The sequence below is a fragment of the Ptychodera flava genome, chromosome 21, assembly GCF_041260155.1.
Source record: "Ptychodera flava strain L36383 chromosome 21, AS_Pfla_20210202, whole genome shotgun sequence".
Classification (NCBI taxonomy): domain Eukaryota; kingdom Metazoa; phylum Hemichordata; class Enteropneusta; family Ptychoderidae; genus Ptychodera; species Ptychodera flava.
The window spans coordinates 28,914,680-28,940,458 of NC_091948.1; the positions used below are offsets into that span (position 1 = coordinate 28,914,680).

The window sequence follows — 25,779 nt, forward strand, 5'->3', positions numbered from 1 at the left end:
GTAGAATTAATTGTGTTCGTGACTCTCTTTTTAGTAGAATACCGAGACAATTTAATTTGCTTTTAAACGAATACATTGATCCTTTTTCTGTAAATTTAAATGGCTTTAAAAATGTTTTAAAACATTGTTTTCTCAGTATTTGTTAAAGTTTGTTCGTCCTGTCTTCATGTTTTAACTCTGTATCTGTATTTTTACTAACAGTCTTCCATAAATGGCCTCGGCTGTGGAAGTCATTATTAATAAAATAAAATAAATAAAAAATAAAGCAGAAACATATCATCTCATGTCTCTGCGGTTCAGTTCATCCAACCATTAAACAGAATGCTTATTCACGATAAAACACTTATTCTTTACTATCAAAAGTGAAGTAAAGGATAGATTTTCGAAAGATTTACTGAGTATTTTGTTAAATTTTACAATATTGCCCCGCAGCGTGGGCAGTAGACGTATAAGAGACGGCACGATACACCGAAATATATTCTAAGTCGTAGTACTTTATTCAGCTGAGTAACATAAAGTTACACGTTAAAACTTCTATATCTCACACTGGTCTAATAATAGGCGTCAGTCACGGTCAGTGTCGTCTCGAGCGTCGCAACAGGTTCTCAACAGGTTCTACAGCTTCTACAGGTTCTCCAAAGACGTGGTCCACCACAGTCAAACAGACTGGGCTTCTCACTAAAGTCGGTACGTCAAAGTCTCAGAGCGTCTACATCTCTGTACAGGAACACGTCAAGACGTGAAGCGAAGTGAAGTGAAGTGAAGTGTCTCTCTATCTAGAATGTATACAACTTAAATCGTCTCTAAATCTGCATATTGTCATGCTTTTGGTATGCATCTATAATTAACTAAAAGAGAGTCGGCATACGTGAAAGACAGGAAGGTCGCTCCCATCAGTAATCTGTCAACATAACGCAGGAGGTCCTGCTTAAGCGTCCGGTCGGTGTTAATGACTTAAGCTGTTGTTAAAACAATACATTCACTAAAGACGGATGAACGGTTACATCAAAGGTCACGAAAATAAACAAGGGAGTCGTTCTCACGATGCACCACGTGCAGAAGGGGTTACTATAGGTCACTGTCGGTCATTCATTGTCAGTCATACAAACTAAATTCAAGTCATAAAATATCATATAATATTAACTATCGAGTGGCTACGTCACAATATGTATCCCTTGAGGTAACTATGTTAAACAGAATGGTGATACACGTGCATCGCTAACTTGAAAAGTTGTACACAAATTTTGTTTGGTCGTTCCCGCGGCACATACTAGCAATCCTGGGACAATTTTACGGTCACCTGCAGGATGAAAAAACATTATGTAAGCTTACTTGTTGAAAGCAGACGTCTGTACTGAAATGTTGAAAAGAATGAAAATCATATGATACCTTTCAAAGTTGCGAACTCTTTATCTGTAAACACTTTACCAAACCATTGCTAAATTTGGAGCATTTTGTTATTGCACAATGATTATCTTACAGAACGTACAGAATGACTAAGAACGAGGAAGTCGTTTAAATGAACTTTTCTTGGAGATTTCTGTTTGTGAATGCGAACGGAAACTCAAGAAAGAACAGGCATTATTCTATTTGAAATGAATGCAAATTCATAAAATTGCCCTCAAATGATGAAAGAAATATAATGCTTGGTAAAATATGCTTTGGTCGGTGTACGCTAGAAAAACTTGTCATGTTTTGCCTTCCCTCGCCCGTAAAGGTACATGCTATTCCTTGACTATATTTGTTGAGTCTTACAATTGCTATTGAGAAATACATTTCATCACCGTAATTTTATGAAATGATTTTGATGTGTCAATTATTTCTCCTGTCCTTTCATAGATCTGAGCTGAAATTACCTCGACAGATAAAACTCTTTAAGCAAAGAATTCTTTTCGAAAGCATGTGAGATGATCTGGGCTCAGCAAGTACTATATTGATTTTTAATATAAGATATCAATTATTCAAGTCACTTACCGTCTTGACATTGGTATATTCCCGTAAACCACATTCGCCACTGCAAAATAAAAGCAATATTATTACAACGTTTAATTGCTACGATCGCAGGAGCATTGTTTTGCATAGTATTCGTCAAATGAGAGTGCTGCTGTCTGCCTAATAGAGAACCTTCGATACCACAGTGGTTCATAGATTCGAAAAGAATAGTAGACGATTCACTTGCTTGAAACATGATACTTACGAATGTCAATGTCTCGGTCATTTTACATTTTACAAATTCAAAACATATTAGGGCCAATCAATGGTTGTCAGATGTGACCAAACTATCCTGACAACACCCAAATTCACTGTGAACAAGTCCTATTAACATAAAATAGATAGGGAGTTCTGGAGTGTTCTGCCGACTGCAAAAAAGATCGCATCATTATGGAAATTGATGCAACAAACTTGTCGTATAGAGACGCTCCTGAATTAATGCAAGGCAGTGCCAGTTAGAGTTTTCCGAGATTATAATTGCCATTTCAATGGGATGACGTCAACACTGTAGTTTGATGAGGCGTGAAAATGTGTGTCTGTGTCTATACTGAACCGGCTGACCCATCTTTCTGCTTTTGAAAGTTGAGCATGATTTTACCAAATGTCCGTTTTGCTTATGTTCACTGCTTTTTGCGTTGAACTAACAAAAACTATTCCAGATGGAAATTTTAGAGTAATCTGTCTGTTTTTCGAACACACATAGTACACTTTCTGATTGTGGTTCTACCGTCCAAGATGAACATATTCATAGACATTAGGTTTTTGTTCAGCGTTTTCCCATAATTCTCTCTATTTAGTGACCTTTCCTGTATCTGCAGTTTGCAAAGACAGCGGAGGCATTGAAGGCTAATGTGGCATGCAAAGGGTAGAGAAACCCCTCAGCTTCTGTTAATTTGACTTAAATGCTGATTCGTGTGTACCACTCCGGTGAGAGCAGAATGTCAGGGGAAACACTCCCCATGGCAACTCTATGGTGAATCTGGTAATTAGAGTATACACAGCACATGAAAGGGGTTGAATACACATTGAAGACCTTTTTTTCAAAATACTTACAGGTCTCTGCTATCACCTGACATTTTAGTGCCACCGAAAGGTGTCCCGGGTTGCAAAATACCGAATGTATTCACCCTGGAACAAAAAATAAAGTAAACACATTGGACAATGTGACATCATGCCGTACACTCATCCAAGAATACATGTTTCAATGCTTCTAAATCTGTCTTTACGGGGATGTATGATAACGGCTGATGATATTTGGGGTCAGTGTTGTCATGCACTAAAACTAATGTAGTCATTTCAAAGGGAAATCTGGGGAATCTTTGACCAACTTTTTACACTATGGCACAGTTGCCGTGGGTTTTTTGTGGCAAAGTTTGAGACTCCACCTGAGAGGCTATCAATTGTGACGTAATTGCACGCTCAAGTGGACGAAGACTAATGTTTGAATTTTTCTGTTAGCGTCACTCAGCAAGTCCATGCAAAGATATGGAGAAACGCGATGAAGTTTTTGTAAGATATAAAAATCCCTCTGTATTGAAATTATTCTGCATTTATCAGCTTGGTTTTGAGTGATTTTAGCATGCACTGTCGATGTAAGATCTTTTCCAAAGTTTTGATATTTCTCATCAGATTAATGTTCCTTGCTGATAAAAAGACTAATTCCCTTGTTTAAGAGGCCATTAACTTTGATATTATCACGTAATACCTACACTTATTACCTTCGCCTAATGACCAACAAGTCAAGAGATTATAAACAAAACCATTAAATGATAATGATATTGACGTAGCAGTGTGAGAGGTTCTGATCATTCATGACTTCCACATGTACAGAGGATGATATGATGAGTTTATATTTTACTTGCATGTAACCATGTGTTTATGAATACTCGGGGAGGAGGTGGATGGGAGAAGGAAGAAGGGACGACACGGGGCAGTATGTAACATCCACGTATAAGAAATATCGGTGTTTATATCTTTGAAGACTTTGAGCCACAACTCTGTTTCTATGTCCCGACGTACACTCCCTAGCTACTCGCCGAATGGAAGCGGTGAGCAATAATACCTTCTCATTGCGACGTATTATTCTATCTACTAAGGCTGAATTCGCACAAACACGTCTGGAGGCTCGGGCGGGAGATTTTATGGAAGGGAACTTGAGAAAATTGACAACATGCCGGGGGGGGGGAGGGTTCTGAAAAAAATTGATATTGCAAAGGGGGGACTTGAAAATTTATTGAATATCAAATTCCTTGCCGAATACCTTCTGGCACTTTAATTTTCTGCAATTTCCATTTTCAGCACGTCCTTTGGGCGCAACTTACAGGGTATATTAAACATTTCTTTCATGATTCAAGCAGCCACCTTGAGGCAAAAGATTTAGGTTGTCATGATTTCTGTTTACACAACCCCTCTATTGTGCAAAACTGTCCTCTATAATGACTAAAAGTTTTAACTTAAGCTTTCAATAACAATTTGGAGATACATTATTTGATAACATTCTCCCTTTGGCAATTCATTGGGGTCTAGGTCAGTGTCAAACGTTTATGTCACCGTATGTACATTTTGATTTTTTGAGGACTTTGACAGAATACAAACTATTTAGAATAGTACATAGTGTCATCAATAACAACTGGAAGCTTCAGGTCAAACAACCTTTTAATAACAATTTGGGAGATGATAACCTCTGTATCTGAAAGTTTTGTACCTGAAAAAAAATTCATAGTTTCCTCATACACTACAATGTATAGTCAATCAACATTTTGGTGAAATTCCAAAATCAAATTTCTTGCACACACATGCATCTGTAACCACCAAAGTCTAATCAGTTACATTAATATCAATAATCAAGCATCTATAAATACACAGATTTAGTTAAAAGATTATTCATAGTTTTCTCATAGACTACAATGTATAGTGAATCAACATTTTCGGCGCAATTCCAAAATCACATTTCTTGTACACATGTGGACTTGTAAATACCCCAAGTTAATCAACTACATTTAGCTCAGTTATCAAACGTATATAAATGAACAGATATTGCTAGTTTTATATTGGAAAATACGCGTTCATATCTTTCTAATAGACGTCCTGTATAGCGAATCAACATTATTGATGGAATCCAAAAATCAATTTTTTTGTACAGGCATGCACTTTTTACGTGCCACTTCAAGCAAAGTATAAGTGTAGAGATATAATTTGGTCAAGGCTGCTGTCTTTGTCGATTACCAAGGGTTGACGAGTCAAGGTATTCACCATTGCTTGAGACTGCTCCCGGAAACACGGACGAGTACTAAGTTCACAATCGGAGATACGGTCGTTGCGAGTCTAATTTGTCCAACAACATGATCGAAAAGTAATTAAGTCTTAAGCGTGTTAGAAGAAGTAAAAACAATACACCGGGGAAATCAACAGGTAGCATGTTTTCAAAGTAGGTAGAGAAGTCATAAAACACCATTGCGACAAACACTGTGTACCAGGCAGCCTTTTAGTAAATTTAAATCTTGTCTCATTTATAAATTAGTTGGCAAATTACAAAACAACAGCGAAGACTACCAGTACATAGCATTATATGATCAAGATTTCCACCCAGCAGCATTACACTTAGAGTAGCCATTGAGTAAAACATTACACTTAGAGTACCAATGCAAATTAGTATTTTTGTTAAAGTTTCTCTATTGTACTTACAACTAACCAGATCTCTACACCTTAGTGTGATTATTTTTATATACATAATCCATACTTACTTCAGTCTGGTCGATAGTTGGCGAGAAATTCCCTACATAGATAGCAAAGCAGGCTGCACGCAGCTGTATAATATTTATCTTCTATGTGTAATCAATGTAACAGCTATCAAAATGCAATTTAATCAAGGCACTAACTGAACACCAGAACAAGGACCTAGCACGACTGACTTTAGATTCAAGTGTGACTCAGATGAACCTTAAACGTTATGACGGATCTAAAATCACAGGTGCATGTCTGGCGCTTCTGCTATTGTTCTATACACCCAACAATAGAGCACGAGAGCCAAAGTGCAAGACGTGCGCCTGTTTGCAAATAAAACTTACCATACAGTTCCTGCATCGATGGAATTTGAGATTTTGATAGCTTTATTTATATCTTTTGTTAAGACTGCTGCAGCAAGGCCATATTTTGTATTGTTGGCTCTCTCAATCACCTCTTCTGTGCTTTTGAATTTTGAAATGCACTGCACTGGACCAAATATCTGTAACAGATCAACATACAACAACGGTAAGAAATATCATTACTACGATAATTTTATTTTTCAAACCTCAGTGAGCAATATTCAAAAAGTAAACAGGCAAATAACGTCTCCGGATTTCCCTTCGCAGAACACACTTTTATTGATTTGAAGTGACTGAATCTGTTTAACATACATCGGTACAGATATACATAATTAAAAACTACGATTAATGATAACGCCGTCATGTTCATCAAAATCACTACACATATACTACATGTACATATATTAACCATATTCCATCAGGTATATTTGACCTCAAACGAATCGATTTCTGATACAATCGCATGAGCTATGGCTGGGACCTTAGCTTTTGTAAAGTCAATTGGGTCACAGCTAAATATCGTCAGTTATGTCATAATGAGAACAAAATGAATGAACAATTTCCACGAGACCACAGAGCACTTTTTTCGAGGGGAAATGATATTTGGAAAATGAGAGCAAAACACATTTAAAGCCAAAGATTCGGTATAGACAACTCGATAGAAATTTTTGAAATCCTCTTATTAAAAAAAACCTGTTTCACTCTTCCAAATCACTTTTCAAATCTTCCATTGTTCCTTACCTCCTCTTGTGCGATTTTCATATCATCTGTAACATCATAGAAGACAGTTGGCTGAACGAAATAACCGCTTTCACCATGACGGCCACCCCCACATCCGAGTTTTGCGCCTTCTTTTTTTCCACTCTCTATTAGCTCCATAACTTTGTCAAACCTTTTCTTGTTAATCTGTAGAAAGAGAGTGTCCTCAAAATGTGACCGTTTTCTCTTTGCTTATCAAGTATATTCACTGAGGCATGTAAGCCCTCAGAAATAATCTGCACCAATATTGCGCCGGCGCATTTCAATCTGCGCCGCAACTCTGCGCTGCCAGATCATAAGATCATCTCAATCGCTCCCGCCGATCAAGCATGGCTCAATTCCCGGAAAGTTCGTAAACAAATGTATCAAAATAATAAACAGTCAACTTAAAAGTTTGTAAAACTTAGCTGTTATTTGTGTTACTTGCGACCAATTTTTCTTTTCAAACATAAAGTCATATCTGGGTACGAGAAGCTTGGGTTACGACGGTCTTGATTTGACGCGACACATCTTTGCAGCCTTTTTCAAGGCAATTAACACGGTTCTACAAATATCGCAGATTAACCCAGTAGTCCCATTTTGCAATTGCTAGCCGGAAAACAGATAAAGCTTTTCAAACAAGCCCCATCTAGAAATAAATAATACCAGACAGAGATTTTCATTCATGATTATCTGTCCAGCAATCTACTCAAGAATAACTTTTCTCTGTTCTCACTCAAAAATATACAACTCTAACAGATCAGTTTCTAACTTGTTCTTTCTGTTAGCATGATGTAAACTTGAATTTGGTCAACAGACTGGTTATAAAATCGCTACATTCTGGAATAGGCTAACTCTCTATATGAAACATTATACTCCAAACACATTAAGAATTCCCTGAAATCCTTTGTTCTAGCACACATCAATCTTGATTTCTTTGTGTACATCTTTGACCTTTATTTTTATGACTGTTTTCATTAACCACCCAGTTACTCAGGCTGCCCTTAAGGAATTAAGATTTACACTAATTTCACATAAGCTATTTCTAGCCCCCTCCCCAACAGGTTTTTATTCAGTTGCATAGTTGTTTTGTGAAATTATAGGTGTGTTACGTGGTATTGTTCTCCCACTGTATTAGTTACTTACTTGCTTACCTTTGTACGTGTTCACACATGTGAGCTAATGTCGTAGCGATGTATGTCTGTCTGTCAGTGTGTGTGTGTGTGTATGTATGTATGTATGTATGTATGTATGTATGTATGTATGTATGTATGTATGTATGTATGTATGTGTGAATGTGTGAATGTGTCTGTGTCTGTCTGTCTGTCTATTCACACGATAACTATAAAACGACTAAACGGACTAGTCAGATTTGATAGATAGGTACCATTAGCTAATGGCAAGGACTGATTTGATTTTAGTTAGTGTGGCTTGCATATTAATTGAGTTATGACATATCACTTTTTTTCATCTAATAGTTTTCTATGGAGAAAGTATTATGACAGTGTCGACATATATCAAGAAATACTGCACAAAATTTCATGAAACTTTTAACATTATGATGATACTGTAAGTGTCATGTCAATCATCTGCTAATTTGCATATTTAATGAAGTTTTTTTTATTTTATAATTCCGAAATAGCTGCACCAAATATGATGTAATCTGCTGCAGATACTGATCTGATTGAAGTGTGACTGTGTTGTGACGCATTTAGTAGCGTAAAGTTAATTATGGGTCCATTTACATATTTATGAACTTTGCAATTAGTGATATAACTCTGAAATTATGGCACCAAATTTGTTGAAACCTGCTACAGATATTGATCTGATAAATATCGAATTGTCGCGTGAAGCACTGAGCAATTTCAAGTTAATTAATAGCTTATTTGCATATTTAATGAAGTGACTGCACCAAGTTTGATGAAATCTGTTGCAGATACTGATCCGACAGATATCTGACTATGCTGTGAGAATTTAGTAGTGTGAAGTTAATTAAGGACCATTTGCATATTTACTGAACTTTGCAATTACTGACATAACTCCGAAATTATGGCACCCAATCTGATGAAAAGTGCTACACATGTTGATTTCATAGATATGTAATTGTCCCATCAAGCATTTACCAGTGTCAAGTTAATAAGCAGCTCGTTTGCATAGGGAATGAAGTTTTGTAATTAGTCGTTTAACTCCGAGAGTATAGTGCGAAAGTAGATAAATCCTGCTCAATATAACGATCTGACAGATATCTGATTGTTCTGTGAAGCGTACTAATATGAATGAACCGGTTGAAAACCACGGGAGCACATTATGTTCACATCCGGTTACAACTTTGATCTAAATATAACCTTTTACATGGAGAACATTTACTGTTTCTCGTATGAGTATGTAAAGTTGATTACGATTCATTTCACATGTGTCTCTTGCGAGACCATATTTATGTAAATTGGAGTTTATTGTTGTATCAAAGACAAAAATAATGTGTTAAGAACTATGACACGGTAAGAAAGTTGACATAGTAAATATAATAAATAATAGATAGACAGGCAGATAGATAGGCAGATAGATAGATAGATAGATAGATAGATAGATGGATGGATGGATGGATGGATGGATGCATGGATGCATGGATGCATGGATCGATGGATGACAAGTCTGTGTCAGCAACAGTTGTTTTCATCTTATGCTACAGGGAATAACTTCCAGACCTACGCATGTATTGTTATGGTTTTTAATATGTTAATATTATCGAGATCTTTTCAGAGTATGGGCTAAAGAAGACCCAGAGCCACTTCACCTATAGTGGATTTTATTTCCTCTCAGACAAGGAAGTATATATTCCCCTGCTCAAAATATATCTCTTCCCATGTCTTGATGCATCTTACAAACAGAGAAAACGAAAGGAGATAGAGAGACAGAACTTGATATTATCAAAGCATGTGTTTGTATGTAAAGCAATGGTTTCAATGACGATGGCACAATAGAATGAAATGTCGGATAGAAAAATCACCCCATCTTAAATATCAATTGATCCCTTTTGTCATACTGTTGTTATGTCAAGCATTGATTCTCGCAAAGAAATGTGACTCGTTCTGAAGCAAACTAGCACGTCCTCGGTCTTGGATCACTTGCACACTTTACATATATCCCAACGTATTACTTTTAATAATTTCATCCTCACTCTTCAATGCCTTACCTTGCTCAAAGTTATCTTTCCGACATGATTTGTTCGTATGTTCAAATTCGTAGCCTGATTATCTGCAGATCAAGTCAGACTTTATCAACATTTCGCGTACAAACGTTAAGGAATATGGGGAGCATGCTTCCAGTAACGCCATCCCTTTCTCTCTAATAATATTCCAGTTAAAGGCTGTCTTTCTCCTGCCTACCACTTTTAATATCTCATAACTTTTTAAGGCAGCTTTGAATTGACGTCCCCCTAACATCTTTCTCTCACCTTTTAAGTATTTCTTTTTATGGTGCGAGTACGTTTGATTGCTGAATTTTCCACTGCTTTTAATAAGTTTAGTTTGCAAAAATGTTGGTTTTTTTTCAATTGTAGTTCTTTATTTCTCACTCAGTGTCTCTGATCCCATATTTCAAGAGGATTTTGACGTCATATCAATGATAGAATAATTGTAAATTGTTGATTACTACAAACATAGTCTGTTTTACAAAAATGATAAAGCAAAGTGCTAAATGGACCGACACAATCACCACTCTGAAAACTGTACTGACACGCATTGGTTCAAGGATTTCTCACAGAATAGATCAAAAACGTTTTGACGGTACACTGAAATAGTCCAATTGCTCGGAAATCCACTTCAATTGAAAAGTGGAAATTATATATTGGTATTTTCAATCTTAGTTGCAAACTTACTCGATGTCTAAAAGGCTCTTGCCTTGGACACATTTTTGAATTATACAATTCACACTCTTTCAGCCGACTGGGAAGTTATGTGTGATCAACATTTTCAACAGTTTCAATCGCTTATTGTACCGAATTACGATTTCTTTATCTTCTGTCCGAAATTGTGGTGCAAGGGTCCCAAGGTCGAAGAATTATTTTAAGTGGCGCACATGACATTGATGTGAACATTTTGCAGAGAACGCTGCGGCAGTGTAAGATTTTATCAATCCGACTAAAACATACAGACAAAGATGTGGAGGGACGGTAAAACCAATCGTTAGGCCTGCGTCTGCGAAATGAACGCCTTTACTAATCTCGCATGAAGCCGTTGACGACGTCATTGTCAAGTATAGAAATAAAAATTATAAACGGAGCGGCAGCATCAGTACTTTTGACAAACATACTCGCGCAATCGAGAGACTCCTAGAATACGGTTGTTTCCAGCTGTCGCGAACAACTGCTAGCGGCGCTATGCAATCCAGAGCCAGACAGCCTCTGTCCCAATTTCAGTGTTTGGCCTAGGACTAGTATACGAGTCTAAGGGTTAGAAGATGCAGATCATTTACACATATTTAAATGCTCGCGAGCAGGCGTAATTAGGTGGAACAGATCACCCATGCTCTACCTCTTACACGGCTGATGCACGGTAGAGTTATACCATGGACCACAATGATTTTCAACTAAGAACTATATTTCTTCCGAAGGGATATTGTATAAAATGTACATGTGATTTTGACAAATTACTCTCTCTCAAACTCTATTTGACGTAATACTATTTTCTCTTTCTTTGCGGCAGGGCACTTTTGAAAGTTGATGGTAGCTCTGATCTGCAGTAAAATCAGCATAATTAATAGACACACTGATTTTCTAAAGACATTTGGTGCTTGTGTAGGTCAAATGACAAGGATATATAAAATACTCACCTGAGGACCCGATTCAGCATCGGTATTGATCAGAGGATTTCCTATTGATCTGGCCTTGGCTCTTTCTATACTGCGTTTCACAAATTCTTCATAGATTTCCTCTTGAACAAATGTGCGAGAACCAGCACAGCAAACCATGCCCGAGTTGAAGAACAGCGCATCATGACCCATGAACACAGCCTCGTCCACTGAGATGAAAAACGCAAGGTCAAGTGAAGTTTGTCTATTATGGACACCCATAAACTCTCTCTTTGAAGAAAATAACATCTTAACACTTTCTGCGAGTACCTCAGCATAAAAGGACGGCGCACTTACTCAGTAACGGTAAATACAATTGTTTTGTATTGCAAGTGTCAGAAAGATGGTCAACGCACCGGTCTAGACTGCGAGGCTAATTTGTTGCCACTATAGCTGGAGACCGTGCTGATGAACAAAATCGATCGTAACATAACCGCTTTCAAGTCTGGAGAAAGTTTGAAAAACGTGTTACCATCATATTTTATGTACTGCTTTTCAAACTAACTTCAACATCGTCGATTCAATTAGAGGAGCAGTAGATGTTCATCAGTAACTTCTGATGAATGTTTTCACTATTTTTCATTTTATGCCAAATACAGTTTCTTGTTGTACTCCCCAAAGCATGTTGAGATACAGGGTATTTAGCTTGTCAATTCAATCTGTACATATGCATGTCTTTTTTTTCAATTTGTTATTTATCATCCGACAGGCGAATCCACTTACAGGAGGACGTACCCACAATTTACCCACAACCTAATGGAGCAATGGGGAGTAAAGTGCCTTGCCCAGGGGTATAACACCGTGCTAGAGTCTCGAGCTCACCATTCTCTGACAGTGAGTCCATTATTCTGGATCTACCGGGTCTCGAACTACACTTGCTATTGTTGATAAGTAAAATATTGCCAGGACTCGAATTCAATGTAAGCATAACATTGCATTCTACACTTATAGAAACTGCGCTGACAAGCAAGGTAGTGGTATTTCAAAATGTCCTGGGAGTAGAACAAGAACTTGCGATTGGTATACAATACAGAAATAGTGAATAAAACATGGTCCTTTAGCCAGTACTTAAAAGTAACGAAATACCGTCATGAGAGAAAATATCAAGAACAACAACGTAAGAAAAATATCTAGGAGATAGGAATCAGTCATACGTACGGTCTGTGGTGTCCGCAAATATGATAATTGGAGATTTGCCGCTTAGTTGTAATGCCACACGTTTAAGATTACTCATTGCAGAAGCGATCTTCACTTTCCTGCCAACCTAATGAATTGATGGAGTTTTAGATGCTTAAGTAACAGCAGTAAGAGAATCAAAATGAATTACCTACAGTGAAGTGGTTATAATAATACTGAAAAAGAAATTGTTAAAGAAAGAGTTTAAAATTTCAACCACAGTAAAAAAAGCCTGAAATAAGGTCAGGACCTTGTCTACATGATAATTGCAGAGGTATAGCCACCAGTGTGTTCGGTGTTGAAATTGGTTTCAAGAAGGGAATGCCCTTAGACTGCATTCACAAACACTTCTGGAGGGGGACAAGAGAATCCCAAAAAAGTTCGCTGATTATGCAAATGCCTCCTCTAACAAACTGAAAACGCGTTCAAATCCCGCCGTTCGACTTGCTATAATGTTGAAATCTCCCGTTAAAAATAAAATAGGCCTGATTACGGAATGGACAGACTTTTTCGGTCGGGGTGTGTAGTGTGCGTTTTCTTCCAGGGAAGGAGGACGTTTTTTTTGACATATTTTGTCTTACAGGAAAACTTGTAAAACAGAAAAACAACGATCACATGAGAAAGGTTTGTAAACAGGATGACTTCCCTCACACATCAAGAAAACCGAACGTAATTAACATAACTGTATAAAGGGACATTATCTGTACCCTTTGGACAATTTGTCAGTATGTTTTGTTCTGTGTATCAGCTGCATTTCTTGGTCTACTCCTCACATCATGCTAGAATAAAATGTATTCTGATTTGCAAAATACTCTGTGCTCTGTGTATGTATAAAGACCATAATCATTGTTATTGATGACAAATGAATTCTAGTCCGGACTTGAATTCTATCTTAAACAATAACAACTGCTGAGTGTACAAATATGGCTGAGTTGATGAGCTAAAAGTGGACTTTTCATCACGCTTTGGGGAGTAGAACAAGAAACTGCAGTAGATACAGAAAACAAAATCTCAAAAATTTGGCAAAAGTTACAGCTTTAGATAGAATAATTGCACTCTTGGGTTATATAAATGGCCCATTTTCACCCACAAATCTGAGTTGTTACTTAAAGTCAGTCAGAGTGTGTATACTGTTCCATTTGTGTCCTATTAATAATGAGCCAGTGTGACGTCCACTGTTCCAGTGCAAATGTCCGGAAAGGGGTCCCACAAGTTGTTTTCAGTACGGTTATATCAACAGCTGACTAAAAGTCTTAGAACTTTAAACTCAAACGTTTGGTTTCCTGTCTCAGCTAGAGAATGCTGCAAAAGCTGTGGATGGGTTGTTTCATAATTCCTAAATCATTGTGCATTTGAACAAGCGGCTTGCTGTAATATTTGTACTGCTCTATAAAAACAAAATTAATGTTTCTCTTACGACACAGAACAAAGAGGCTGGAGCAGTTCCATGTGATCTGGGTTGATGCCTATGGGTGTGAGAAAGTACCTGTATGTTTCGTATGTGCTCCTAACAATAAATACACAATAGAGAGTGTGTATGTTTCCTCCATACAATTTTTGTGTCTTTTTGTCCAAGAAACAACCTAACACATATTTCATATCAATCAGACACACTTTCGTTTCAAGTCTCCCCTTTAAGTCCCCTAATTCCTTCAAATGCCTCCAACATATCCTTGATATTTTCAAATCTCTCCGTCAATTCTCCATCAAGGGACATTTGTGAATGCAGCCTTATTTAGATTGACCTACTAAAAGGTTTAGTTAAAATCGAGCATTATTAGCGCCTATTTGAAGGCATAATGACAACTCGGGAAACCTACGGGAACACTGAACGGACTCGTAGTAATCGGCAACATTGAGCTTGGCAACTCTGACGACAGTTCCGTAGACCTGGTCCCGATCCTTTACACTCGGAGAAGTTGCGTGTTAAGGTAGATTCTGACCCTCGGATTTTACAATGCTTTTCTAATCAACCGCATGTGAGAGCTTATTTTTAAGCACTTGAAGTAAGTAAACTTGTCATCGTCTTATTTTGGTAAAAATAAATACATTAATTTTCCCCAATAGAATTAACACTGGAATGGCGGTCATTTTGAATTACTAATATAGTTAAATTTAAAGCAATTTGTTTCCATAGCGCAATCACTTCCAAGGCAATCCCGTTTGTATTTTGTATTATGAAATTGAATGACTGAAAATTTCCAGGAGGAAAGTTTGACCAAAACTTTGAGTCTGTCACTTTCGAGGTGCATACTACCTTAACTCCAGAACACACATTTCCAGAGGTCACAGACATATAGAATTGACACTGCCGATGAGAAGCAATTTAGCGCCAAATCGACGCCAAAAGAGTATGTAAAACTACCCTTCCTTCGAACTCGAACCACCATCACCAAACTTCGCCTTCCTGACAACTCATCAGACCAGATATGAACTGAAAATGCTCACGTGTTTCATTATATATTGCAGTTATGTGTAAGTTTGAACCTTGCAACATGTTTGCAACTTTATTGAAAGTGTTGTGATCAACATAATGAACAAATTCACCACAGATTAATTCTAAACGTCATTAAGTATTCAAATATGTAATTAGCTGAAATAAAAATAATTAATTTCTTTGACTGCTGTCACTGTATCACCAATTTATATAGCAAATGTATTTGTCTTTTGTCAAGTCCTTCAAGCTATACATACCAAACTGTGAAAGCTCAATAGATATGCAAATTGTAAAAAGGCTGGCATGTAAATGCGAAATGACTTTCAAAAATTGTTATAACCTGGCATAAATATCAATGTACATAGCATGTTTTGCCAACTTTGGTCAAGTAAATCAAAGTATATAGCCCTAATTAGGAAAGATCATGAAATATGCAAATTAGGAATTAACTGAAATGCTCTCATAACACATGCAAATAAGGACTTTACTGAAGTAAAAATGTTGTATGACTTTTAATAATGTTGAATCACAGTATCTTTAATGCAATAGCAAGTTTCATCAACTTTGGTCTTGTCAATACAGATAAATATTCCTAATTAGGAAAGTTCATTCAATATGCAAATTAGGAATTGGCTGAAGTAAAAATGATTTATGACTTTCAATAATGTTGTATTATAGTATCTCCAATATATGTAGCAAGATTCATCAACTTCAGTCAAGTCAATTCAGATATATATCCCTAATTAGGAAAGTTCATTCAATATGCAAATTAGGAATTGGCTGAAGTAATAATGATTAATGACTTTTAATAATGTTGTATTATAGTAACTTCAATATATGTAGCAAGATTCATCAACTTTGGTCGAATCCGTTAAGATATATATCCCTAATTAGCAAAGTTAATTAAATATGCAAATAAGGAATTGGCTTTAGTAAAACTCTTTCATGACTTTCAATAATGTTAATCATAATATTTTCAATGTACGTAGCAAGTTTCATGAACTTTGGTCAAGTCAATTCAGATGTACATCCCTAATTAGGAAAATTCATTTAACATGCAAATAAGGCATTGGCTGAAGTAAAAACAGTTAATGACTTTCAATAATGTATCTTTAATGTACATAGAAAGTTTCATCAATTTTGGTCGTCAATTAAGATATATATCCCTAATTTAAAAAGTTTACTGAATATGCAAATTAGAAATTGGCTGGTAAAAATGCTTAATGACTTTCAATAATGTTAAATCATAGTATCTTCAATATGCATACCAAGTTTTGTCAATTTTGATCGTGTCAATTCAGATATACATCCCTAATTAGAAAAGTTCATCAAACATGCAAATTAGCAATTATCTTTCACACAAGTCACCCCATACTGTGCTGATATATCTTGGTGTGATCAACATTTGTAGCAAATATCATTAAATTGTGTGCAGTCATTCTCAATGTATATCCGTTTTTTCTAAAATCATTAATTATGCAAATGAGCAAAAAGTAAGCAAGCCACACCCACCAGAAACTATAATCAGTTCTTGCCATTTGAAAACTGAATCCATGTACCAGATTTAATTCTGATCTGACGAGTCGTTTTTTGAGATATCGAGCACACAGACAGACGGACAGACATCGCTGCGACATTAGCTCACGTGTGTGAATACGTGAGATAAAAAGCAGGCCATCGCCATCACATATAGTCAAATACCCTCGAGAAAACTATTCTGCTATGAGCAACAGCCACGTACGTTACAGGAAATTGTCCCCTCACAGAGTTTGAATCACAACGCGATCTGCTAATCAAGTATGAATAGTAGCCCTTCCACTGGAGAGATTCTACGAAGTGACTTCTTGGCGACAGTACATGACCGTATTATAGCTATGGCCACGGGCACACAAGTGCAAGTGTCCATGAGTCTCTGAGAATAAAACACCGACTTATATTTGCGTAGTGATTCTTGTTGCACATTAACATTCACCATAGAAATAAATTAGGGATAGTTGTTTACTTTTTCTTTTGTCCCATAGGCATTATTGCACCCTAAACAAAATAACGCTCCGACGAAATATCAAATGCTTGGCTCATACTCTTAGTTGTGAGGATGACTTGTAGGGAAACGAAAACAACGTTGATTAATTATTTGATAATTATCAATTTTGTTCTGAAGTCGCTTGCACCAAACGGATCATGTACTGCGTCTCTATTGACACCACAGAAAGAGTTCCGGACTTTGTACCATGGTTGACAATTAAGATGCAGTGATACCTCAACAGATCCAGTGAAGGCCAGTAAATCCACATCCATATGTTCTGCAATGGCGGCACCAGCTGTCGAGCCACATCCTGGTAAAACGTTGACAACACCAGGAGGGAATCCAGCCTTGTGATAGAAACCGCAGAAGAAAATGATGAATTAGCGAGCAAATGCTCAGTGCTTTCACTATGTTTCACCAGAAACTAGTCATCGCTGATGACACAGCCCCCTCTGGATTATAGTGTTTGAATTACGGTGATTGAATTACATGCTAGGTAGCTTCATTATAGGGAAAAGGGGTGAATTTGTTAAATGTTGGGAAATCGCATGATCGTGATCTGTGGGGGGGGGGGGGTCATGTTTCTGTACTTGGGACAGTAAAGTTACCCACAGTACTTTAGGGAGCGTTCAGTTATTATGGCCGGGGGTGGGCCGGCAAATTCTTCCTGCGCATCAGTCAAAATAAGTGAACCCCCCTACCCATTGTACCAAAAAATTGATGACCCCCCCCTTTCAAGATTACAAAAATTTCATGAACCCCCCCCCCCATTGCTTGAGTAAATTAGCTGCACACACAAACACCTCAGGGGTATGGAGCGATAGAATCCCCCAAAAAAGAGCTTAGATTTTTTCAAATGACCTTCCTTACAAACTCAAAAGGTGTTAATGCTCAGATATCCCATTCTGACTTGCTATAATTTTGAAATTACCCCTCAAAGGGGTTGGACAGAAATTACTGGTGGATCGTAATATTTTTGCGCAAGTGTGTGTGTACATATTTTGATATTTGGATTTAATTAAAAATCAGCTGTTGATAATGTTGATTCACTATATATTGTATACATATATTTTCTCATACATTTATGAGGAATCTATGTAATACTTTCTCAAAGCAAAACTATATCTATGCATTTATAGATATTTGATAATTTACATAAATGTACTTAAATGAAATAGGGTTGTTACAACTGGCATGTGGACAAAAAGTTTGACCTTAGAATTTCACCAAAAATGTTCATCCACTTTACATGAGAGTCAATGATAGAATTGTGAATAATTTTTTTTCCAATGAAAAACTTGGTATACTTGTGCATATACAGACGTTCAATAATTAACATAATTGTACTTGATTAGAATATGATGGTTAAAGGTGCATATTATGTGTTCAAGAAATCTGATTATGGAATTTCACTGAAAATGTTCATCCACTATACATGGGAGTCTATGAGGAAAGTATGAATAATTGTTTTCCAATACAAAAATAGGTAAACCCATGTATTTATGTACTCTCGATTATTGATATCAATGTACTTGATTAGATTAGGGTGGAAACAAATGGATGTGTTCGCCAGAAATTGGATTTTGGAATTATACCAAAATGTAGATTCACAGTACATGGGAGTCTATGAGGAAAATATGATTTATTTTTTTCCAATACAAAACTATCAAAATCTGTGTATTTATAGACATCTGATAATTCATTTTAAAGTACTTACTTAGCCTAGGATGGTTAAAGGTTGATATGTGTGCAAGAAATTAGATTTTGGAATTTCACCGAAATGCTGATTCACTATATTAACTGGAGTCTATGAGAAAACTAAGAATAATTTTTTTACAATGCTAAACTAAATTAATTTGTGCTTTTATAGGTGTTTGATAATTGATACAAATGTACTTGATTCAAATGGGGTATTTAAAAGTTCAGATGTCGACAACAATTATGATATTGGAATTTCACCGAAAAGAATTATTTAACTTTTCATGGTACTAGTAGTCTCAGTACAGGTAACTGTTAAATAATTTCCCTGACAAAACTTGCTATATCTCTAATATGTAAGTAATAGGAATTGTTCATTGCCCTCAGTGCAGTGAGCTTGATTTACAATAAGACAAGCCTCAGAGTTGTCAAGTCAAGGTGTTCATGTAACAGATAATTATACTTTTGTTCAGATTTACAGGTGAATAACTTCAGAGAATGAAATCATGCAACGAATCATTTTTATCTCCCAGAATATTTCTGAACACTGAAACTGCTTTTTGACGGGACGGATACTTATGAAAATGAAGTGACCCCCCTCTGAGCTGTTTGAAAAATACATGACCCCCCCCCCCCCTTTGCAGTTTTCAAATTTGAGGTGACCCCCCCCCTGGATTTTGCCGGCCCACCCCCGGCCATAATAACTGAACGCTCCCTTATCTGTATACTAACTTTGAACGACATCTGTTCAGGGATACTTGAGTTATGGTTCAAAAACATGAAAAAATCGAAACAAAATGGCCGCCCAGTGGCCATATTGGATCGTATCGCAAAATAAATTGACGTGAATATATATGCATGCTGGAGCAAATCATTTCGTTCGATGTGCAACTGTCGCGTAGGATAGGATTCTTGCAGTTGAGAAATAAAATCTAGCTTCAGCTTCAGCTTCAGCTTTAACTTATCAATCAGGTGGCTCTATTCAGGCAAAGTATATTATGCTGAAATCTGAACGTACAGTACCTCTAAAACTAAAGATGCTGCATATAATGCAGTGAGTGGTGTTTCCTCAGATGGCTTCAATATGACTGTATTGCCACTTGCTAAAGCTTGACCAAACTTGCAAGACATGTCCAAGGGGAAGTTCCATGGAGTGATCAAACCACACACACCAATCGGTTCATTACGAGTGTAACTCAAATACGAACCATCTGTTGACAGCATTGAATTGTGAAACGAAAAATTTGCAAATTTAAATTTTCGTGATTCTTATATATTTACAATCAAATCTGTCGTTTAAATTTGCTTCCTTTATGTGAAAACGAGTAATATGTAACAAAGTGCACGAAAATTAAACATCTATGAAGTCGCAGATCATTGTGGATCGACATGCAAGTCTTTAACTAAGATTGGTCATTCTACATAACTCTTCGTAAAGAGCTTAATTTGACAAAAGAAGACATGTACTCGATAGCTTTTACTTTTCCAACAAAACGGCAAAAATGAGAATATCTCCTACAGTAGTGGACTAATGCATTACCCCAAAGAAAAGAAAAGGGTTTTGTTTCCGGTGACCCAACCTACCCTATTTTAAAACCCTTTCACCCTAAACTTTTCCGCATTCTCAAAATTCATGCATTAATATGACAAATTTTGCTGTTTTGATGGGTTATACCCAAATGAAAAATAAAAACAATTATAAAAACAATTCCCGACCCTCCTACCCAATTCCAAGAGGACATGTTAACAGAAACGTACAATATCAATCTATGCCCTACATAGGCAAGTACACTAGAATCAAAACTGATACAATGCATAAATATAATGAAAATTAAGGAAAACCCCTAGGTGGTGAACATTACCGAATATAAGATAACTTGCCAAATACAACTACAGATAGAGCTGCTTCAAAAGGCACTAAGCATCTCAGCAATACATGAATTTTAATTACTTCAACTAACTTGTCTAACTTGTTTCCCATTGTACCATCACCAAACACAAACATAGATCCTCACCGACAGGAATGGTTTTTCCGCTGATTTTATCGGCAAATCCAGCAACATAACGAAGAGAGTGACATACTCCCTCTATCTCCTCCAATGCATCAAAATATCGCATGCCATTGTCAAGACTTTCAAGTGCCTACAAATAAGTCAAAAACTTTTCAGTGTTACTTTTTACAATATAAAAAGAGATTACAGTCATTGTTATACACTCGAAGGTGTAAATTCTGAGGGTTTTGAGAGTTATTTTCAAGAGTACATCGTCTCGTTGTTACCCAAAATTATGTAAGATATCTAATGTTTAACTTTCTAATACAGCCTGTGTGTATGTCTAATCGTCAAATGTTAAATACTTATTGATGAATGAATACAGCCTGAACAATAATATATGTAGTCTGGACATGAGAACAACAAGAACAAACAAGTTCATGAACAAATAAACGTAAACAAACAAATAAACAAACTGACTGTGTGTCCTTTATATGAGAATTTGAGAAAGAAATATTTTCCACGAAAAGATATTAATCATCCTCACTTCCAAATGTTTTTGAGAATTATGAGTGAAAATGATCTTATCACTATGTAACTTTGTATATAAGGCTTTCAAACTCAGAGAATCAGTTTTGAAAAATACTGAAATTTCATACTTTCGTATTCTGTTCGATTTTCTTTTTTGGTACTATGAATTGATTTCCTTTTTTTCGCGAGGAACTCGTGTATTTACTGTATTTGTATGACTTAACACTGTATGTATACTTCTCATCTGTATCAGTTTGTTGTACCCTCTTGCTTATGGGCTGGAGGCCTTGAAAAGCAATAAACGTGCACGTATGTGTGTACATGAACTGAACTGAACGGAGTAAAAACAACAATATTTCCTAGACCTTCCTAACCTGCCCAACAGAACCCCTGTCGTTTTCTTCTTATTCAGCTTTAACCCGCTACACTGGTGGACGTTTTCTATAACTGTAAGAACTAATTCAACAGAGGCAGTATCTTGAACAAAAATAGTTGTGTCATCTGCTAATGATGAAATCTTTGCTTCATGTATTTTGTTGTTGCGACCAGGTAATTTGAAACCTTTGATACTTTTGTCAACCCTAATTTTACATGCTAATATCTCGATCGCCAATACAAATAATATGGCTGACAACGAACCACCCTGCCTGACACCAATTTCAAGATTAAAGTGTTCAGAGCACCAACCTTTGTACAGAATACAGCTCTGGATGTCGTTACAAAGTGTTTTTCACCCACTGGCGAAAAGATTGTCCACAATTCATTGCATGTAAAACTTCATTAATATAATTCTAATTGACGCTATCAAAATCATTTCCATAATCAACAAAAATTGTTGCATCATCCTTATTGTGTTTTTTCGAATACTGAAAGATATCAGCAATCAGTCTAATATTCTCACCAATAATACGTCCCTTTGGATGGCCGGTAAAATCTCTGCGAATTACAGATGGAAGAGCAAGTTTTAGTCGATTGGAGAGGGCTTTGGTAGCTATTTTATAGTCTGTGTTGAGAAGGGAAATTGGGTTCAAGTTATATTCAAATCATCTTCTGAACCCTTTCTAAAAAGGAGAGAGTCAGCACACCTCGTTTCTGAGCGACTGACATGACACCACTTCTGTAGGCTTCGTTTAAAGAAGCGACTAACAAATCACAAATTTCATGCCATAAACAACGGTAAAATTCAACACTTAAACCATCTGCGCCCGGAGATTTGTTTACTGCCATGCTATTGTGGGCTACGAAACAATCATTTTCTGACAATACGCTCTAACAAATACTATTTTGGTCGTCAGAAAGTTGGGGAATAAGCGTTTCACCGAGAAAATTCTTTGATGAAACCTCTTTATCTTTGGCCTTATTTAAGTCACTGTAACACTGCGTCTGACCCCGTAAAATTTCTTTTAAATTTTATGAATGTTATGAGATGAGTAAGTTACCTTCAACATTCTTGTAAAGTCTTTATTTCCTTATACTATGATGATGATTATTACAACAACAACAACAACAACAACAACAACAACAACAACAACAACAATAACATCAGCGTCTCTTCACCGATTCGATGTCATTATGACTATACTTTTACATTTTGGTTTTCAAGTTTAACAAAGCATACTAGGTCAAACTTACAGTGCTGTGAAAAATAAATTAGTCAGATTTGTTCTCAATTTACCGTCAAGATATCAAGTGTCAATAAAGCATTTAAAAAAGCTAGGCTGGCGGCCTGTTGAACAAATAGTTGACCAACTTAAAATATATATATATATATATATATATATATATATATATCTAATATATATATATATATATATATATATATATATATATATATATATATATATATATATAAGCTTTAATAGGTACCGCATTTATTTTATCGGGTAATGTCAACATGTTATTGGGAAATATTTTCATATAGTTAGGCACTGTCAATATATGATTAGGTGCTATCTTTACATTATACAATAATGTCATTATACGATTAGAAACGCCTGTACTTATTTAGATACTGTTAATATGTAAGTAAGTGACAGCAATATATGATTAGGATGTTAACTTTATACTGTAAGGTAATGTACTAAATATATGATTAAGTAATATTGATAATTAGGGGTTATTACACCAAGTTTGGGCGATACCGCGTCGTATTCGAGTGATGTGTCCGTTGACGAGTTGCGCAGCAATGAGTCAAAATGCAGACACATCACTCGAATGTAATAACCCCTTATAAATCATACATGCATGCTTTGGTTACGACTGTTTTCCTACGGACGTACCGAAATTAGCGACGAAATAAACTGCAATCGACCACAGTCACCTGTGATCTATTGCGCCCTGCGTCTACATATGTGCCCATAGACATGTGTACATATCTCTGAGAAAGGGTCGAATCCGACCGGAAATCACACGAAACGAGCGTTTTTGAAGCAGATTTAATTATCAGGTATTGATTTTGAGGACGATAGGGAACGATCGACGGTGACATGATAGGTGAACTTGCTAATTTTCACAGTAAAATCGAACGTCGAAGATGACATGGTGGCATAGTCCCTATACGAAATAGCCATTTGGTTTTCTTCTTCTCAGGGATATGTAGACACGTCTATGGGGTACAATAATAGACGCAGAGCGGAATAGATCACAGGCACAGTTACGAGTGTAGTGATACATAGCGGCTGCCGCGTATACTACGCGGCGGCCGCGATGTATCACTAAACTCGTAACTGTGATCACAGGTGACTGTGAATCGACCTTCCTTTATACTCGCTGTACTCCCAAAAATGCTTGCTAAGAAATGATGACAATCACTTCTTGATATTATTCCGCTGTCGAGCCATTCCACTTCAAGGGAGGGTTTATGGCACACTTTTAAAGCCAGCAATTTAAACATTAAGATGTCGACTCAGGTTTTCACAATTTGAAGAAGACTTCGAGCTTAAAATGGCGGTGGACGTAAAACATAGACTGGAGTGTGTAAACTGAGTGTGTTTTCGTATTTTGAAACATCACTTCGTGCCTTCGCGAAAGTTATTAGGCCCGCCAAAATCGGATCAAATTCTCGCGCCGCGCCAGTGTTCGATTTCAAAGTCGATCGAGTATGAACAGATGATAGAGTTAGAGCAAGCAGCTCTGCGACATCTATGAATCATGCACAGTGGATTTAATAGCCGTACCAGTCAGTTTATCTCCAAGAATTATACATGTCCTCAGACGTCAAATATGCCGAATTCACCATCTTTATAGAGAGGAATCTGTGAGCGGATTAGGAAAAAACGTGAAGTGATCACACTGTAAGCAGTAGCGTCATAACTCGATCGTGATTTTGTCGCTGTACGAATAAAACATTTCAAAGGTATTTACATCGTCTGCTTGTATATTTTCGTTACTGGCTTGCCTATTAGAACTAAACTTCTTTTTAACAACCTAAACGAAAGTTTGACTTTCCCTAGTATCTAACATTGTATCCGTAACCCGCACCGGATACGATCAAGCCCTGGAATCTCACCGACAGGTACAAATCGGATGATTGTTTGTCGCGAGTATTTTCAGTGCGGTTTGGATTTTTGTGGCTCATTTATGGCTGTAAACTATGTAATTCACCATCTAGATACTTAAACTTGTAAACAGGAAACTTGTCAATACCTAATTGAATCATACATTGACACTACCTAACAATACAAAAGAATTTTTTTATCATATATAGACAATATAAATATATATATTCACAATGCCTTATTAGATATTGACATTACTCATTATATGAACGTGAAACTATTCATATATTGTTGTCACCTAACTATATATTAACATTATCATATCATATATTGACACAATCTAAAAACATAAACTCGTTTCCTGATCATTCGTCGACAATATCAAATCATATATAAGGCCAAAGTAATTAAATTCTTTGTTTTGCATCCCCACCCGCTTAGGTATTTAAGGTTTTCATGAAAAACACACACAGTGTATTTGAATAGGAAATTTTACGACATAAGCGCGTAGCTTTTCTGAACTAAAATTTTGTTACAATTTTTTTTTGCTGCAATCAAATTACATTTTGTAAATTTTCTTGTGTGTGTGTTTTTCAGCCGCTTAGACGCGTACCTTTTCCCATTTAGAGTGGACGCAGAACAAAGAATTTAATTACTTTGGCTTATTACATAATCTAATAATATATTTACATTACCTTAGAACGTAAAGTCCTTATAATACGATACAATTACATTCCCTATAATATATCAACATCACTTA

At 36.4% G+C, this 25,779-nt stretch overlaps 1 protein-coding gene across 1 annotated transcript in view; it reads right to left on the bottom strand.

The window, feature by feature from the left end:
- Window positions 1-474: 474 nt before the first annotated feature.
- LOC139121940 (aldehyde dehydrogenase 1A1-like) overlaps window positions 475-25,779 on the bottom strand; it is a 45,045-nt gene continuing 19,740 nt past the window's right edge. The window contains exons 4-13 of the mRNA XM_070687272.1: window positions 21,016-21,142; window positions 20,024-20,211; window positions 17,536-17,649; window positions 12,822-12,927; window positions 11,646-11,833; window positions 6,819-6,983; window positions 6,060-6,217; window positions 3,046-3,120; window positions 1,975-2,014; window positions 475-1,300 (exon numbers count right to left, since the gene is read on the bottom strand). Coding sequence (XP_070543373.1) covers window positions 1,271-1,300; window positions 1,975-2,014; window positions 3,046-3,120; window positions 6,060-6,217; window positions 6,819-6,983; window positions 11,646-11,833; window positions 12,822-12,927; window positions 17,536-17,649; window positions 20,024-20,211; window positions 21,016-21,142 — 1,191 coding nt within the window. The 3' untranslated portion in view covers window positions 475-1,270. The remainder of the gene's footprint in view (window positions 1,301-1,974; window positions 2,015-3,045; window positions 3,121-6,059; window positions 6,218-6,818; window positions 6,984-11,645; window positions 11,834-12,821; window positions 12,928-17,535; window positions 17,650-20,023; window positions 20,212-21,015; window positions 21,143-25,779) is intronic.